Source organism: Sus scrofa, chromosome 16 (assembly GCF_054392235.1).
Source record: "Sus scrofa isolate SSC_HxYL_T2T_F1_AM1 chromosome 16, Sscrofa_HxYL_maternal_Yorkshire_Landrace_v2.0, whole genome shotgun sequence".
In the NCBI taxonomy this organism is placed as follows: domain Eukaryota; kingdom Metazoa; phylum Chordata; class Mammalia; order Artiodactyla; family Suidae; genus Sus; species Sus scrofa.
The window spans coordinates 64,638,306-64,656,397 of NC_139398.1; the positions used below are offsets into that span (position 1 = coordinate 64,638,306).

Here is an 18,092-nt window from a genome sequence, read left to right on the forward strand (position 1 = left end):
AGGCAGTGTTGCCGTGCTGAGGTATAGGTCGCAGACACAGCTCGGGTCTGCTGTGGCTGTGGCTGTGGTGTAGGCCGGCAGCTGCAGCTCCAATGCAACCCCTAGCCTGGGAACCTCCATATGCCACAGATGCAGCCCTAAGAAAACCAAAACAAAACAAAATAAAATTAACAACATCCTGTCTGTGGTGCAGGATGTGGCCTGAGGATCCACTGACTGCCAGTGTGTGATCCTTGAGAAACGGACCCTACCTCTTCAAACCCAAGCACCACTTGGTTTTAAAACTTCATCCTTCTCATCAAGTGTTTATGTTAGGTAAGACGTTTTCATACTCCCAGGTTGTGGGGACCATCAGAGATGCCTGTACCTTCCTATTAGATGCCCTGATTAGCATAAAGTACCAAAAGCAGCCATGAAGAGGTGAAACAATTGTAACAGTTCTAAGCCATAGCCCAGGCCCCCCTGTCTGGGGTTAAGTGGCAGGCTTTAGGCTTTCTGGTATGAAGCATCGTTCAACACATTATCAGAGCTCCCGCTGTGGCGCAAGATCAGCAGCGTCTTGGAAGTGCTGGGATGCAGCTTCAATCCCTGGCCAGGCACAGTGGGTTAAGGATCCAGCATTGCTGCACCTGTGGCTTGGGCTGAAACTGCAGCTTGGATCTGATCCCTGGCCTGGGAGCTCCATATGCTGCGGGGCAGCTAAAAAAAGAAAAAATAATAAAATAAAAAGGCATCATCTTTGCCTTCTTGAGCCCTGGAGCTTCTAGGCTGGGAGGTTTGTGGTCATTAATGTAGTAAAGGGACACCTGGGACCAGCAGGGCCATCTTCCTCCTCGGTCTCAAGGATGGAGATGGGGACCTGGTCCCGCTGCCTGGAGCCTGTGGAGGGAGAGGTGTCTGGGGGTCCCTGGTGCAGGGGTGTGAGTGCTGCCCTGAGGACCAACATGAAGCTGCCTAGAAGGTTTTATAAGATCCTGAGCAAAGACCAACAAATTCCACCTCCAAGAATTCCTTCTGCCTGGGTCTCAAAATCACACCAATGTCCTACTTTAGCTCTTGGGCAAGGTAGGCTGTGAGGGAGCTGGTGCTTTACCTACAGGATCTCTCTCTCCAAGACCTAATTGTGAGAAAAATATCAGACTAATTTCACTAGAGGGGTTTCCTACAAAAATAACCTGACCAGGAATCATCAAAACTGTCAGGTCATCAAAAACGAGGAAAGTCTGAGAAACTGTCCCAGCCAAGAGGAGCCTACAGAGACACAATGACTAGATGTTATGTGGTATCTTGGATGGGATCCTAGAATAGAAAAAAGGCATTAGGGGAGTTCCTATTGTGGACAGCGGTAATGAACCCAACTAGTATCCATGAGGTTGTGGGTTCGATCCCTGGCCTTGCTCAGTGGGTTAAGGATCTGGCGTTGCCATGAGCTGTGGTGTAGGTCGCAGATGCACTCATATCTGGCATTGCTGTGGCTCTGGCCTAGGCCTGCAGCTGTAGCTCCAATGTGGCCCCTAGCCTGAGAACTGCCATATGCCACAGATGTGACCCTAGAAAGACAAGGAAAAAAAGAAGGAAGGAAGGGAGGGAGGGAGGGAGGGAGGAAGGAAGGAGAGAAGGAGAGAAGGAAAGAAAGAAAGGAAGGAAGAAAGGAAGAAAAAGAAACACACAGACAGACATTAGGTAAAAACTTTAAAAATCTTTATCAACTATGGGCTTTAGCTCATAATAACATACAGGTGATGGTTAGTTAACTGTTACAAGGTTGTAACACTAATGTAAGACATTAGGGGCGGAACTGTGCAGGTACGAGGGGGCGGTGTAGAAGTCTTGCAGTATTTGCTCCATTTTTCTGTACATCGGAAAGTGTTTTTTAAAAAATAAAGGCTATGAATTAAATAAAGCCCATTAATTTTTTAAAAATCACACACACACAATGAGGACTTTTGGTGTGATAGCTTGGGTTTGTATGCTGGATTTAATAATACCACTTTGAGCTGTGTGACCTTGGGCGAGTTATTTTAACCCCTGCAAACCTCTGTTTCATCCTTTGCAATCGAGGACTTTTCAGCTCACTGAATTGTTTGGAGAATAAAAGACTGTATTGCCCATGAAGGGCTTGGCGCAATGCCTGGCATATCTACAATGCCCATTAAATGGTAAGCATTGTTATAGACAAATATGCACGTATACATGTACTGGAGTTCGTATGGACGTGGTGTTTGTTTTCATTATTCTATGTTATTGTTTTTAAAGCAAAACTGTCATTATAATTGTCAGCCAGTTCTGTTGCTAGCAGAAGCAGACTTTTGTGCCCAAACCCAAAGCACTTGAATTGTTTTCTTAATTATGTGGATGTCAGGGAGTTCCCCTTGTGGCTCAGTGGAAATGAATCTGACTAGCATCCATGAGGACGCAGGTTCGATCCCTGGCCTCGGCTCAGTAGGTGAAGAATCCGGCATTGCCGTGAGCTGTGGTGTAGGTTGCAGATGTGGCTCAGATCTGGTGTTGCTGTGGCTGTGGTGTAGGCTGGCAGCTGCTGCTCCAATTCAACCCCCAGCCTGGGAACTTCCATATGCCGTGGGGGCGGCCCTAAAAAAAGACAAAAGACAAAAAAAAATTATGTGGATGTCAGACAAATAAACCCTGTTGGGGTTTGAGATGGGGCTTTGGTAGAGGAATGCTATTTACCTTCTTTGGAGCCTGGGCTTTGGTTTCCAGTGGACTCAGTTTCCCCCTTCTGCCTCATCCTCTCTGCTCAAGGTCACTGGGAGGACGTGCGTCAGTCTCCACATGGGCCAAAGGAGCCTCTGGAAGGAAGGCAGTTAAGACCGCATCGTTCACCTCTGAGGTTCAAAGCTGCAAGAAGGCCTCTGATGGGAGGGAGCACTTGACCAGAGACTCCTCATCCAGAGAGGGCATCTGGCCTGGGAACCAGGGCACAATACCAGGTGGGTGGGTGGCCAGGGGGGCAATTCTGGGCATAGCCCCTTCTGGTCCAGCCCCTGGCATCACCTCCTGCAGCAAAGAGACCCAGAGTGGTGCACACCCCCTGAAGGATGGGACTTCGAATCCCCATCCTACCCTGAGAAATGCTGACTTGGGGGGGGGGGGTCCAAGCTCCTGAAGTGTTGGATGCAGCAGACAAAACTGGACTCAGTCCTGGTGTCCTGCATGGCAGGTGGTAGTTCCTGCCTTGCTCCGTGGGGTGAGAGGGGCTTGGCATCAGAGTCTGTCTGTTTCTGCCGAAACACCACATGGTGAGAGCTGGAGCCGAGGGCGTGGTTGGATTTCCTCACTTCCTCATCTGGAAGACGGGACCCAGGTCTTCCCTCCTGGACCAAGTCGGCCCTGGACCCCTCGCTCATACCAAAGGGCCACTGGGGAAGTATGGCTTTTTCTTGTGAGCAGAAGAGGCTGTCGTCTGGCCATGAAGAGAAATGTGACCTTATTTTGTGCCTTGAGCTGGAGGAATGGACATACTGGTTACCTGTGTGGATTTCCATAGACAGACACTCATAAATACATTTATAAGTATGCGCATGTATGCACACACAAACACACATGCATACATACTTCCACATGTACACACACAAGCACATGCACTCACACATACACATATATACACACAGACACACACACACCCATATATACATGTACACGTACACACATACACACACTCAGACACACAAGACACACAACACATACACACATGCTCACATACACACGCACATACGCACACGTGCATAAACACATAACACACACAGGTGCAGGCACACGCCGCCCATTCCACTTATTGTCTTGGCAAGCAAAGTTCTTGCCTTTTTCGCACTCGGCTTTTCTTTCCAAGTCCTGGATTCTTGGAAAGGGCTTGCAGCGAGAGGATGGGGGCTGGGGAAGGAACAGGGGAGTGGCAGGCCATGTGGAGAGAAGCTAATTTGTTTCTGCAGTCGACAGATGGGGTGAGGACAAATTACACAGTGGGTATTAAAACTCCTTTCTAAATTCAACAATATTTGCAAACTGATATGAGCCCCCCAGAAGCAATAAGAGAAAGTATATCATCGGAAACCCAATTCCTATCTCTCGTAAAGGTGGGACTACTTAAAAATCTTGAAAGCGTGCCTTGCCTAGAATGCATGTGCCCCCGAGCAGATGTTGGCCACGACCTGACTATGGCCCCTAGGGAGAAAATATTGATACATCATGTTTGTACAGAGTTTTCTGCCACAGATAGATGTGAAACCTTTTGGATCTTCTAAAAAGAATAAGTTTAAGGCTTATAGAAGAGATTTTTTTTGGGGGGGAGGGTGTCATTATGAAAACAGTGTATGTACTGAGGACAATGTAAAGAGTAAAAATCCCTCCACTCAGAGAGAACTGGTGTTATGTTAAATAAATATTTTAAAAATATCTTTAACATTTAAATGTATACACACCCAGTAGATTATATGTCCACGTAGATACTGACATGGCTCTCTGTATGTTTGCAAGTATTGTGTCCTAATTTGCTTTTTCACTTCGTGAGGGATGCTGCACATTTTCTCATTGTTTTTTAATATCATTTCAAGTAACCAAGGTGACCATCTCTGTGAGCACAAGCACACAGCCCTTCTCAAGATCTCCAGATTCAAGGACATTTAGGAAAAAGAACCAAACCAGCTGCCCTGCCCCCACTTGCTTCTAACCACCTCCATCCCCGGGGAGGAGGGGCTGCCACAGCGAACTTGGATGTTCGGCATCCTCAGAACATGTGTTCACATCTGGAGGAATGGTTACGAAGATTAATGTCATGCTCAGTGTCAGAACTCCCCCTGACATTTCCTCAGTTTATCCAAACAATTTAGGGGAGCCCTCTGGGGCTTAGGACCCACACTCTGCAGTGCAAGACCTGCACTTAACCTCTTGAATCCGCATGTCTCCAGAGACACGCGTGAAGTTTTATTCTTTAATTGCTAAAACAATGAGGTCCTATACGAAACCGATACAGCAAGAACTTGAAAGAATTTCAGGCAAGAAGGCAAAAAAAAAAAAGGGAAAACCTGGACGCACTGGACGAATGGGAATTGTAATGTCTCCAAGCAGGGTTTGTAATGTCTCTAAGCAGTAGAAAATAGAAACCGAATAATACAGAAATTAGTGCTTTTGAAACCATTATGTGTATCCACCACAATCTTGAACCAAGTGAAGTACTTTACGCATGACTCAGAGAATATTTTGTTACCTCGTTCCCTCTGCTATCTGAGATTTAGTTTGGTTTCAAAGCAGTTAACTGCTCTTTAAAAATCATTTCTCTCTGTGGATAACGCATGTCCTGTAACTAATGTATCTTCCATATTGCTTGGGCTGCCAGGGGGCTCAGGAACTCAAATTCCTATAGAGGTCTTGAATAACTATGTCATAATATTCCCTCTGGTTTTGATTCCCCCCACCCCCCAATCCTGGTTTTTATCTGCTTAGATTTTTGTTTTATTGTGTGTATTTCTTGTAAGCCACCTCAAATCTTTTGTTAGATAGATTCGTAGATCAAAACAACTTGGATTTGTGGTTCGGTTGAAGAAGAAATGAACATTTTGGTTTGGTTTTGGAGTTCAGCAAATTAGTGTGATTAGCTCTGATTTGAGGTTTACAGTTCTATTACGTTAAAGTCCTTGGTATTTAATACATCAAAGAGCCTGAGAGCTTGACTTAACCTCCTGCGTGTTAACACTACACAGTGCATCGCGTGTCTGTTTCCAATGATGCCGGGGCAGGACGCTCACTGAGACTCTATCCTGGAATCTTGCTCACCCTTTAGGCGTGGTGGGATGCATGTGTGAGCACCGACTTTCAAACACAGATGCAACGAAGCGTTTAGAGGGGAGAGGGATCCCGCTAAAGGCAACCTTTCCCTGCATTTTCGCTTTTAAAGCAATGGAGGCGCACGTCTTCTGTGTACAGGAAGGCGCATATCCTGCATTGTGAACTGCTCCGTGTCGCATGACAGGGAGGTGACATGGAGAAGTTCTTGCATCCTGCACCTGTACCCCTTTGCAGGGTCAGGACCCTTCCGGCTGGGGAGTAGCGAAGATCTGGCCCAGGAGGCCACCGAGTTTCCCCGGGAAAGAGGAAAGAACAGAACCATGGCTTCAGCCTGGATTCCAGAGCTTTGACGCTCCACGCTGACCCTGGCGGATCCTTCAGGGGTCCTCTGCATTCCATCAAAGACCACGAGTTTATGCTGATGTCCCGACAGAGGGAGTTTGTGATGGTGGCACTGGGTACCCTGGGTTCGGGGTGCTGCAAAGACATTCACTCTTTGTCTGATCTTGGCAGACCCTTTACCATCTCCATGTCCCTGCTTTCTCCCAGGCCAGTGGAGGAGGAGGAGACTGAGAGAGGGGAGCCTACACACCTTGGACCTCGGCTATTTTCCAAAGACCGCATTTGCCATTTCCTGGCGTCATCGTTTATTAGGCCCATGACCTGGACCCTGTGACTTCTCTCTGAATCCCAGTTTCCACATCTGAGTGTAGAAATGACATATTTCCCGTGGAGGTGATGAAGCTAAGGTTTTGGGGTCTCTCCCTTTGCACAGGTCTCCTCGGAGCCCAGGAAGGAGCTCTGGCAATGTGTTCACATGTTTTAGTAAAATTTGAAAAGTAAGATATTTTTGTCCCAGTTGGCTAAGGACCACTGTCTCTTTCCACTTACTTTCCTCTGGCATGGTCATTTTGGGCATCAGGCTAACGTAAAGATGAATTGGGCCATATTTGCCTTGAGTTTAGTGGACTTTATTTGTGCAGTTGCCTTTTTTTTCTTTTTCTTTCTTTTTTTTTTTAGGGCCACACCTGTGGCATATGGAAGGTTCCCAGGCTAGGGGTCCAATCTGAGCTGCAGCTGCCAGCCTATACCACAGGCACAGCAACGCCAGATCCGAGGCACCTCTGTGACCTATGTCACAGCTTGTGGCAATGCCAGATTTTTACCCATTGATTGAGGTCAGGGATCAAACTCACCTCCTCCTGGAGACTATGTCGGGTCCTTAACCCACTGAACCACAGTGGGAACGCCCTTCGAGTTGCCTCATTAGGGGAGGAATGGCTTCTAAAAATGCTTCTACCTCCTCTTGAACAATCCTGTCTCCCAGGACCAGGAGTCTTGACCTGACGAGGCAGAGTCAGAGGCCCTTCCCAAATATGAAATTTTCCTAGAGTGCTTCACACCAGAGGTATGTTGGTAGCAGAAGAAAAACCAAGTTTGAAATGTATGGAGCCAGGAGCTAGTCTGCCGAAAATAATTCTGGTCATCAGTCACGTAAAATTGTAAGTGGGAGGTTTGGGGTTTGTACATATCTAATTAAAATAGAAATTCTTCCTTCTCAGAAATATGCTCAGTCATGTCGCATATGTGATTATCAACTCACTCTTCTTTTTTCTTCTTTCAGTGGGAACTGTGTGAAATATCATTTGTTATATTTTGTTTGTAGAGCACAAACCTCTAGCAGAAGTACAAACAGCTAGTGGAATCTTCCCTGAATTTGTATGTTTTGGCATTTCAGCTCTCAATAAGAAAATTAGTTTTGCCCAACCATACTAGGGGAAAGACCGAATTATCTTTCTGTTCTCTCCATAGGAAATAATGCTACCTCCTTGGCATATTTTTCATGTGCAGCCAAAAATATAGGGATGTATGTATGATAGAGAAGTAATAAGTAGGTAAGTAATTTAAAAATGTAAAGTAAAATTTCTAACTTTCGTGATCTTTGTGGTATCTGTCAGCTCTTAAAAAGACGTGTTGTTGCTTTTCTTTCACTATATAAATCGTCATTTTTGTATCTAATTTTTAGTTGTAATTTTATAAGCTTCAAGTCCCTCTAAATCTGGGTCTTCTTGGAAAATTGAAATAGTTACACCTTCTTTGCAAGAAGATGAGAGAAGTTCATGTGAGATTTGTGTAAATGGCTCTCCTGACCCAGGGTTGGGCTGCTTCTAGATAGCAGTTATTAATACCGTTGTTATCACAAGAGATATTGCAGGGAAGTTTCTTTTTGCTAGGAGTCTGGGAAAACCCTTCAATACTCATAGTGTATTAACTAGAGGGAATTCATTTTACTTCACCTCCAGGGAAGTACATCTAGCTGGGAAATATCAAATGGTGCCTAGACATCTATAGTTGCTCTAGACATCGATAGTTTTGTGCCCAATCATCCCCCTTCATTCTTTTGAGAAATATTTCTTTCTCCACATGGCCTTGTAGGTCTAGAAGAGCAGGCTGTGTTCCCCAGGAGTCTTCCCACCTGGCTATACTGATTGACCCAAACTGAACCAGTCAAGCTCTTTCATGAGATTTTTGACCTGGAGATTAGAAAAAGCAAGTCTTAGCCTTTCTGTGGTAGAAAATCTTGGAAATGCACTCCTAGGAGTTGCTGGTAACCATGTTCCCAGCCACACTCTACCTGAGAGACTAAAGACAGAAAGCAGGGGAAAGAGACATGTCAGGTGGAGAAGCAAGAGTTCAACTCCCTGGTTCCTGTGGTTCCTGAGGATCAGATGCACTCCTATCTTCCTATAGTAATAATGCTCATCTGATATAACCTACATTTTTTTCCTGAGCTAATTCGCATTGGCTTTCAGATGGAATTCATAGCAATCTACACCCTAGGAATAAAAGTGAACTAGAAATAGGCCAGTCTGTAATCTTGGTAAAAAATTAAAAATCAGCCTTGAATTAGCTTGATCTCTGATTACATTAAAGTGAATTACCTAATGACTTTCCACAAGCTAAAGAAAATCCTCTCTGGAGGAAAATAACCTCATCTTCAGCCTCTATGATTTTCAATACAATATTTCTACTATTCAATCAAAATTTGTTGAGCACACCAATAACAGGACCATGAGAACAAATATGTACTAGAAACAGACCCACAGGTGATCCAGACATGGGAATTACCAGATGGGGTCTTTAAAAACTGATATTAATATATTCAAGAAAGTAAATGACAATGTGAAAATATTCACCAGAGAACTAGAATCTTTGAAAGAGGGCCAAGTGAAAAAAATCTAGAATTTAAAAATACACTAATTGAAATTAAGAATCAGTGATGGTTTTAACACCAGATTAGACACAGCTGAAGAAATGTATAGTGACTTGAAAGATGGGTTAATAAAAAATATCAGGTTGAATCATAAAGCTTAGAAGAATGGAATACAGAAAAAGAACTTATACCTATGAAAATAGTGAAAAGGGGAGTTCGCTAATAGTCTGATGGGTTAAGGCCCCTGTGTTTTCACTGCTATGGCTCTGGTTGCTGCTGTGTGGCACAGGTTGGACTCCTGGCCAAGGAACTTCCACATGCTGCCAGTAAAATAAAAGGAAAAGAGAGAGAAAAAACCTGAAATAAACATTGCAACTCTCATTTAAAAAAAAGAAAAGAAAAGAAAATGGTGAAAATGTCTAACCTACCTGTAATTGGAGTCTTACAAAGGTAGGAGAAAGAACGAGACAGAGTAATCTTTAAGGAGATAAGGACTGAATATTTTTAAATGCTGATGAAAATGTCAAACCACAGATTCAAGAATCACCAGAATCTCAAGCAAGATAAATACAAGGAAAACCCTTGGTACATCACAATAAAACTGATGAAAACTAAAGATGAGATTATAAAATTAGGCAGGTTAAATGACACTTTCCCATCAAAAAGCAAAATGAAACTGAAATGGTGTAAACCAGAAGACAATGGACTAACATATTGAGGACACATCCATAATGGGATTAACATATTAACTGGAAGAAAATTATTATAAGCTTATACCCATTGAAAATATCCTTAAAAATAATGACTAAAGACATTGCCAGATAAATAACAACAGAGAATTTGCTGTCAGAAGACTTGCACTTAAAAAAAAAAAAAGTAAAAAAGCTTTTGCAAGGAAGAGAAATATCATCCCAGGAAAATGCACAGAAATGCAGGAAGGATAGACAAGCAATGGGAAGGGATAAATACATAGGTAAATCTAGAAGAAGTTTGTATAAAATAATAATAACAATGATGTCTTATAGAGTTTAAAATATATGTATAATCAAAATATTTGACAATAATAAGGTAAATTCAAAAAGGTAAAATTAGACTTCATTTAAATGAAATTAAAAGATTTTCATTTTATTGTCCACAAATGGTAAAAGCACTAACTTATATTAGGCTTTAATTAAGACAAAGATATTTACTGTAATTGCTAAGACCCACTCCTCAAAAAATAGTACAAGAATGCACACTGACAAAATAACAGACACTGACAAAATAGTAATAATAATGTTATTATTTAATAATATTATTTAATTAATAATAAAAGACTAATCAAAAAGAAGTTGAAAAAGTCAAGCTAGAAGGCCATAGAACAGATAGGAAAAGTGGAGAATAAATAATATGATGGCACATCTATGTATAAGTATATGAGTAATCACATTAAAGATGAATGAACTAAATATTGCATTTAAAAGATTATGGAAGGTGAGGGAAGGAGAATTGGATGCAAGTAGTCAAAAAGTACAAGCCTCTAGTTGCAAGATAAATAAATACTAGAAATGTAATGCATAGTATGATTAATATAATTTTTACGGCTGTATGTTATTAAGAAGTTAAGAGAATAAACCCTGAGTTCTCATCACAAGAAAAAATATTTGTTCTTTTTTTTTCTTTTTGTATTTATATGAAATAATGGTTGTTCAGTAAATCTTCTGTGGTAATCATTTCACAATATAAGTCAGATCATTAGGCTCCTCCCCTTAAACCTAGGCAATGCTGTATGTCAATTTTATCTCCATAAAACTGGAGGGAAAAAAAAAGACGATGATTGTCAAGCTAGGGTTAAAACAATAGCAACACCAAATATATGCTGCTTACAAGACACACAACTTAAATATAAGGACCCAGAAAAGCTGATTGCATAAAAATGAAAAAAAAAAAAAAAACGCAAGCCATCCAAATGTGGCTAAACTATGGTATCAGCCATGGAGACGTCACAGGAGGAACCATTACCAGAGATTCCTTGTCATGATGATAAAATACATCATTCCACGAGAAACACAATAATTTTAAGTGTGCATTCACCTTGTAACAGGATTTCAAAAACAAGCAAAAACTGGTAAGACCAAAAAGGGAAAGGGACAAATCCGAAATCACAGTGGAGGATCTTAACCCAGATGTTTCAGTTGTTGGTAGAACAAGCAGACAGAAACCACTGAAGCCATGATGACCACACTTGACTAATCTGCTGTCTCTAGAACACGGCACCAAACCATTGCAGAAACATCTTATTTCCGGTCTCAGGTTGTCCTGGCTCTGATTTCCTTGGTTGCTCTTGTTCTTCTTCACCGATTGTATTGCCACTCATTGCCTCACATCTTTTTTGAAGGGAGAAAGTATCAGCAAAGAAATGACAAACAAACAGATAAATCGAAGGCGGAGGTGTGAGTTTAGAAGACTGAAAACCTGGATTGCCTTTCCAGTCCTGTCGCTCCGAGCCCTGTAAACTTGGACTTAAGGGTCACATCAGAAATTAGAGAAAATACGAGCTGTCGCAGGGCCCTGGTGAGATGTATAGAATAGTGCATGTCCATGCCTTCCCAGAGTGAACTTGGCATCCATGGTAACTGTTATTGTTGTTATTTTTATTAACATTATGTTTGAAGAGAGAGGGTCTTTTAAATGATGAGATGCTGAACTTGAAGCAATCTGCTGAGCCAGCGTTTTTGCCCATATGTGTCTCAAGAACAAGAAAGAAAAATGGATCAAGCTGGCATTTTCTCACAGCTCAGCTCAATAAAAAGCTGTAAAAACAGGCTGCACATGCCCCTGGGTGGGGCAGGGAGACAGGACAATGTCCCCAGGGCAGGGGCAGGGGGAGGGGGAACAGAGCTCACTGCAGGGCCCCTGGGGACAAGGCTCCCCTGCTAACAAGGTCCTTGCAGGATGTCCTTCACTAAGTCCCTTTGGACCAGGCCAGAGAGACTTGCTTTCCTCCGAGTCACCCCAGAGAAGCTTCAGAGTCTGCCCCCAAAGACTAGATAAGAGTAGGGTTCTAATTGGCATCATAACACGAAGAGTTGTCACATCTTGAGGGCCTATGAGGTGCTGGGGCTGGTGCCAGGTGTTTCACAGCCATTTCCTCTAGAATTCTCAGTCTGCAAGATAGAAACTGCGGTTCAGAGAGGACAGGTGATTTGCCCAAGGTCACTACTTCTATGTCTGACTCTAAGACAATTCTACTGCTCTTTTCACTAATGCATTGTGTATCACAGGGTCATTCTTACACAAGATAGGGATCTGCTATATCCTTATAAAAAGCAGAACCTATCCAACACTTTGGAGAACTTCTATTCATCCTTCAAAACCCTAGATCAATGGGAAGCCTCTATGGAGGCTCTCTCAGTGCTCCAGCTGCGTCATCTCTCCATGATATCAGTCACCTCTGCCCCAATACCTATGTCTATTGTTCCCCTTTTCCTGCTATTTTAGAATCATCAGTTTATGCATCCGTCTCCCTCTTCAGGCTGGAGGTTTCTCATTTGTCTTGTTGTTCCTGAATCTACAGACCTGGCCCTGCTGAGGCCAGTGTAGTGAGGATCATAAATAAGCACATGCACAAAGGAATGAAGAGAAAGAAAATGCTTTCATTCAGCAAAGATTTATCAAGTCCCTGCTATGTGCCATACACTTCTAGCTAGATGTGAGGACTAGCACAATGAACAAAACCAAGTCCCTGTTCTCATGAAGCTCATACCCTGGGGAGAAACAGGTGATGGTCAAGTACACAGGTAAATAAACAAAAGAACTGCTGTTTGTGAAAAGTGCAGGGCCCTGGGTCCCTGACCTCTTCAGATGATCAAAGATTCCTATTTTCAGGAAGAGGGTTGGATTGGCAAGAAGATTGTTTCAACATTACTTGGGCATTGCGTTTAAAGCATAGTTGAAACCCTTCAGTGTCCCTGATTCTTATGTGCCCTAAAATGTTCACTGCACTATAAGCAAAATAAAGCACAGTTTTGTTAGAGAAGCAGGCAGTCCAGAGTTAGCTGATCTCCCAACACCCAGGACAGGGATGGCAATCCTGTGGCACTCATACCTCCACTTCTCCTACTGGTTCTAAGGCAGACGTTGCTAATCGATCATGGCACTCTTTCCAGATGAGCTTGAGGTTCCCTATCAGCACAGCCCTCCCCGCAGCCACAACCAATCAACCTGAACTGGGAAGCAAGTCGAAACCTCTATGCACCTCTTGTCAGGGGCACTGTATCTCCATTTTGGCTGAGGCAGTACGGTGTTGTGGCAACAGCTTTGGGGGAAACCAAATCCCTGAACCAATCTTGGCAGTGGCATTTAAAAAAGAAGACTGAGAAGAAGAATTGCTTTTCAAATATTTGGTCTCCAAACATATTTATTTGCAATTCCCAGTCTACTGACCATATGCATTACATCTGTTCTGAATTGGGATTCAAACAAGGTTTATGATTTATTAGCTTTAAAAAATACAACCCTAGGTACCTCCACACAAAGATGCCGGTGCAAGAAGCCTCAGTCTCACTGAGACACATTTTCCCCTCTCTTCTTAGGAGTCAAGGTATTTAGGATCCATCACCATGGACAAATCCCACTGCCTGATTTGGAAGAAGAAGAAAAAAAAAAGCTGTGTCTGGAGCTTGCAACTCCTTCTGTGCATTATACCCCCTGGCTGATTTAACATGGCTCCCTGAGATTTCACAGCTTGGCAGAGGTTGTGTGGCTCTCCTGAGGCCACACAGTCTCGGATGAATTTGCCAGGCCCTCCTGGGTGGCCCCGTGTCTGCAAAGTCCTGTGAGTACCTGGTCTTTGCCCTTCAGCCCTTTGGCTTTCACAGGGTGTGGGGGGTCCTCTGTTGGCCCATGGCATGCGTGCCCCTCGGGTTGAACCCTCACCCTGAGGAAGAAGAGGAAGGGAGCTGGCTGTTAATGTGCCCAGGCCAATGATTACCTGCCCAATCCAGACAAGCTCTGGATCTCCGGCCTCCTTAGTTACCTCCTCTGTAAAATGGGAAGGAAAGTCACAGTGTCTCTCTGGTTGCCAGAGTGATTCCATAAATCGATTCAGGTCAATAGTGCAGCCTCTAGGGACTGCTCCGTGAAGGGTGGGTGGGCTGATTTATCTGATTTTCACGAGAAGCCAAAAGGCTGAGCTCTCACACATTGGGGTGCATCAGCATCACCCCAGGACTTTATCAGAGTGCACATCCCTTGGTCCCAGGCGCAGAGTCTGGCTTGGATGGTCTGAGATGGGGCCTGGGAATTTGCCATTTGAACTGCCTCCCAGGGGGGTGAGACTGGAGGGGGTTGGTCTTCCCCTGGGAAACAGTCTCAGGGAAGAATCCTATTCTTGCTCGCAGCACCCAGCTCTGGGCTCCCAGCGGAGTCCGCCTCTATACATGTTTGCTGTTGGATGAATGAATTCAATTAGCCACCCATCAGCTGGGGTGGAATTTTGCAGAGACCCTGTGTTTATGCAAATCAGAGTCTTTGGGGGACTCCACAGCTGTCACCAAGTCTTAGTGGCTTTTCCGGTGACATGGATTTCCCCACCTACTGCCTCCACCCTGCCCTCACAGCCGCCGCCACAAGCCCGTTTTCTCTGTGGTCTTCCGGCCTTCAGACGCACCACGCAGCCTCCAAAATCATCTTTCTTTCTTAAAAATTTGTTTTATTATAGTTGATTTTATAATGTTCTGTCTATTTCTGCTGTATAGCAAAGTGACCCAGTCATACAGATATAGATATATATATGCTTTTTTTCCTCATACTCTCTTCCATCATGTTCTGTAGCAAGAGACTGGACACCAATCCCCATTCTGTACAGCAGGACCTCATTGCTCATCCATTCTAAATGTACCAGTTTGCATCGACCAACCCCAATAATGCCATTTGCAGACTCATCTTTCTAACACGCAACTCTGATCACGCCACCCCGGTTCTCAAAACCTGTCTGCGGCTCTCCCTGATGCCCACAGGACTGTCTCCAACCTGACTCGCAATCCCTCAGCACCGCGTTCCAAGCTCTTCCCCCTTGTGCTTTTTGCACCCAGCCCTCCTCGTCAACCCTCACGTTATTCTCAAGCACCCCACCCCCCCATCTTTCTGGACCTGCCAACAGACCTGGATCTTTCCCATCTCCTCTCGGCAGGGCCCCTCCGCATCCCTGCCTCACCCCTGCTCCTACCCATCATCTTGGGCTTCTCTACCTCCAGGAGCTAAATCCCTCTCCTTCCAGCAGAATTGGGTGTTTCACCAGGGCCCCCTTAGAAACTTGTGCCAGTCTGGTTCCCTCTTGTCCCCTCCCCGCCACGCGAGGCTTGAAAGTCTGAGTGAGCAGATCGCACCTGGTGGCCACCTCGCTGGCCGTGGGACCCAGATTCTCAACCCATGGGAGGCAGTTCCCCCCATCAGCCCTGGGCCCTTCTTCCTCTATGGCTTGCTGTCCCCTTCTGAGCACGTACACCCCAAGTCTCCAATCCTGGAGAAGCTGCAGGATGCATCCATTGGGCGGTAGGACAGGAGAGGAAGGTGCATGTTTTTACCTATTTCACGCCTAGATTCTTGGAAGGCTCCAAACAATGGTTGGACTGAAAGCCATGCTAGTGAAACACTACATTGAAGCAATCACCCATTGGAATCTTAGACAATTGGGGTGTCCTCTCTGTGAGTCCAGCCCCTCGTGTTGATGGGGGTGATGGGGTCAGCCCTGGAAATGTAGCTTTGTGCTGAGAATGAAATGACAGCTCACCTGTCAGTGATTTTACTTTCCTTTCCATGAAAGGCAGTGTCTACCACGGCAGAGATACAAACACACACAACGTGAGTGCCTGCAAGGTAATCTGGCCACTCAGATGACTTCAGGGGCTGTGAACGAGGCCAGGGGAGTGTGGTGGTCAGAGCAGGGTGGGGTCTGAGGCAGAGATGAGGTACCTCTTGCTCGCTTCCAGCCTTTGGCACTATAGTCTTTCACAAGAAAACAGGAATTTGGATTTTTATAAGACATCTCCTGGGTTATTTAATGTGAGCAATTAATTTAAAAATTTTGAAGCCCGAAGGAGGTCAGACGCAGGCTCTCTTCAGGTTGAGGTCAGCCAGCTTCACCTGGGTCTAAACCCCTGGTCTCCTCTGTGTCCGACTCTTTATACTTCATTTCCCCTTTAATCTTCTAACCAGCCATGAGACCTGCTTTTTTTGGCTAGACCCATTTCACAGATAAGGCAATGGAGGCTCAAAACCATGTGCCCAGAGCACATGGTGGGAGGCTCATGATTCAAAGCCAGCTCTGTCTGATTCCACGGCCGAGCTCCCACCAGCCTCCCAGGGCGCTCCTGGCGGCTGAGGGAGGCTGGGGCAGGGCCTGTCAAGGGGTCTCCGTCGTGGAGAGCGGAGGGTGGTCTGCAAAGTGAAGCACCTGGGCCGGCAGCCAGGCGGGACGACCCCTTTGTTCAGGCCCAGCATCTGGTTGTCAAAGGCGGGCGGGCTCGGATCCCCCATCTGGCTCCACTTGAGAAATGGACACTTTCAGCCTTGCGGCGGGTGAGGCAGGCAGACCCGAGAGAAGCTTCGGGGTCTGAAAGCGGAGGACGTCAGCCTGTCCTAAGCCGAGGCGGGGCCACGATGAAAGGGGGCGGGTGGGGTTCCGTCTGCGCTCCTGGGCGTCTGTCTGTCCTGGTGCTCCGAGCATCTGCCAGTCTCTCCTCTGGCCTCTCCTCCTGTCTTCCCCTTCCCAGCCCCTCGTCTCTCTGCTCCGGCCCCTCTATAGCCTTTCTCCTCCTCCTCTTCCTCCCTCTCTCTTCCCCACTTCTTCTTCTGCCTCTTCTGCTCTTTTTCAGTCTTTTCTCCTCTTTTGGTCTTGTCTCTTGGCCTCCTCCTTCTCCACCTTCCAGAAGAATCTGCCTAAACCCTTTACCCCCGACGGGCTTCTAGAAGGTCCTCACGCAAAGAACAGCAAGACGGCCCCAGTAGGCCCTGAGCACTTTGTTCCAATAGGAGTTTTTCTCTTAGGAGAAGGATATGCAAATTTCTCAAATGGACTCTCTGACACAGCCACGCCTTGGCATCCTATGGCAAGTTAAGTATTTTTCCAAACGCAGCTAAGCTGGGTGTTAGAAGGCTCATGAATCCAGCGAAAAGCAGCTTTCATCTGCAGGGCACTCAGACGTTCTGCTGTTTATTCCCCAGCATGACTTTATTTCTCCACAAGCCTCTCCTCCTACGCACACACTCACACACACAGCCTCACACATGCTGGCACATCCGTGCACCACCCTCCGTACACACACACACACACACACACACACACACACACACACACACACTCACATACCTTTTCTTTTCGCCATTTCTTTGAAAACCAGCGATCTGTACCTTGACTCTCTGGCAGGTCCCCGGGAAGAGGGAAACTGGCCCTTGCTGAGTGCCTTTTGCATTCCACATGACTTTTGACCTTGGCCCTGGGCCTCACAGCAGCCCTGCCAGGAAGATAGTCATCCAGTCATGCAGATAAAGAGCCTGCAGGACAGAGAGGGGAAGTGACTTGGCCAAAGTCACAAAATCAGTCTAGGAGTTCCCGTTGTGGTGCAGCAGAAACGAACCCCACCAATATCCATGAGGATGCGGGTTCGATCCCTGGCCTCGCTCAAGGTTAAGGATCCGGCATCGCCGTGAGCTGTAGTGTAGGTGGCAGACATGGCTTGGATCCCGCGCTGCTGTGGCTGTGCCACAGGCCAGCAGCTACAGGTCTGATTCGACCCTGCATCTGGGAGCTTCCATGTGCTGTGAGTGTGGGCCTAAAAAGCAAAACCAAACAAACAAACAAAGTCAGTTGTCTAGCCTTGAAACAAAGTCAGTTGTCTAGCAGAAGCATCCACGTGGCAGTCTGGGGAAATTGCAGGTATTTTCCCACCCCAGAAATTAGCTTGCAAAGGCTCCCTTTGATAAGTATGTCTCTGGCAAGAAGTATTGCTGAAACTCAGCCTCTGTCTGCCACTGCCAAGTAGAAACGCAGAGAGGGAGTTTTGGGTGAAGAAGAAAAAGATAGCTTTATTGCTTT

At 45.5% G+C, this 18,092-nt stretch overlaps 1 protein-coding gene across 8 annotated transcripts in view; it reads left to right on the forward strand.

Annotated features, from left to right (window-relative positions):
* LOC106508654 (uncharacterized) overlaps positions 1 to 18,092 on the forward strand; it is a 239,023-nt gene that overhangs the window by 193,669 nt on the left and 27,262 nt on the right. For 2 of the 8 annotated variants that reach the window (XR_014831612.1, XM_085002481.1), the window contains 3 exons: positions 2,764 to 2,951; positions 7,615 to 7,697; positions 11,394 to 13,832. Coding sequence is in view for 3 of the 8 variants with exons in the window: in XM_085002481.1 (XP_084858607.1) it covers positions 13,786 to 13,832 (47 nt within the window). In the remaining 5 variants the exon portion in view is untranslated. Of the gene's footprint in view, positions 1 to 2,763; positions 6,642 to 7,614; positions 7,698 to 11,393; positions 13,833 to 18,092 lie in introns of those variants that run through there. The other 6 variants (XR_014831616.1, XM_085002482.1, XM_085002480.1 and 3 more) reach the window with 5 other exon arrangements.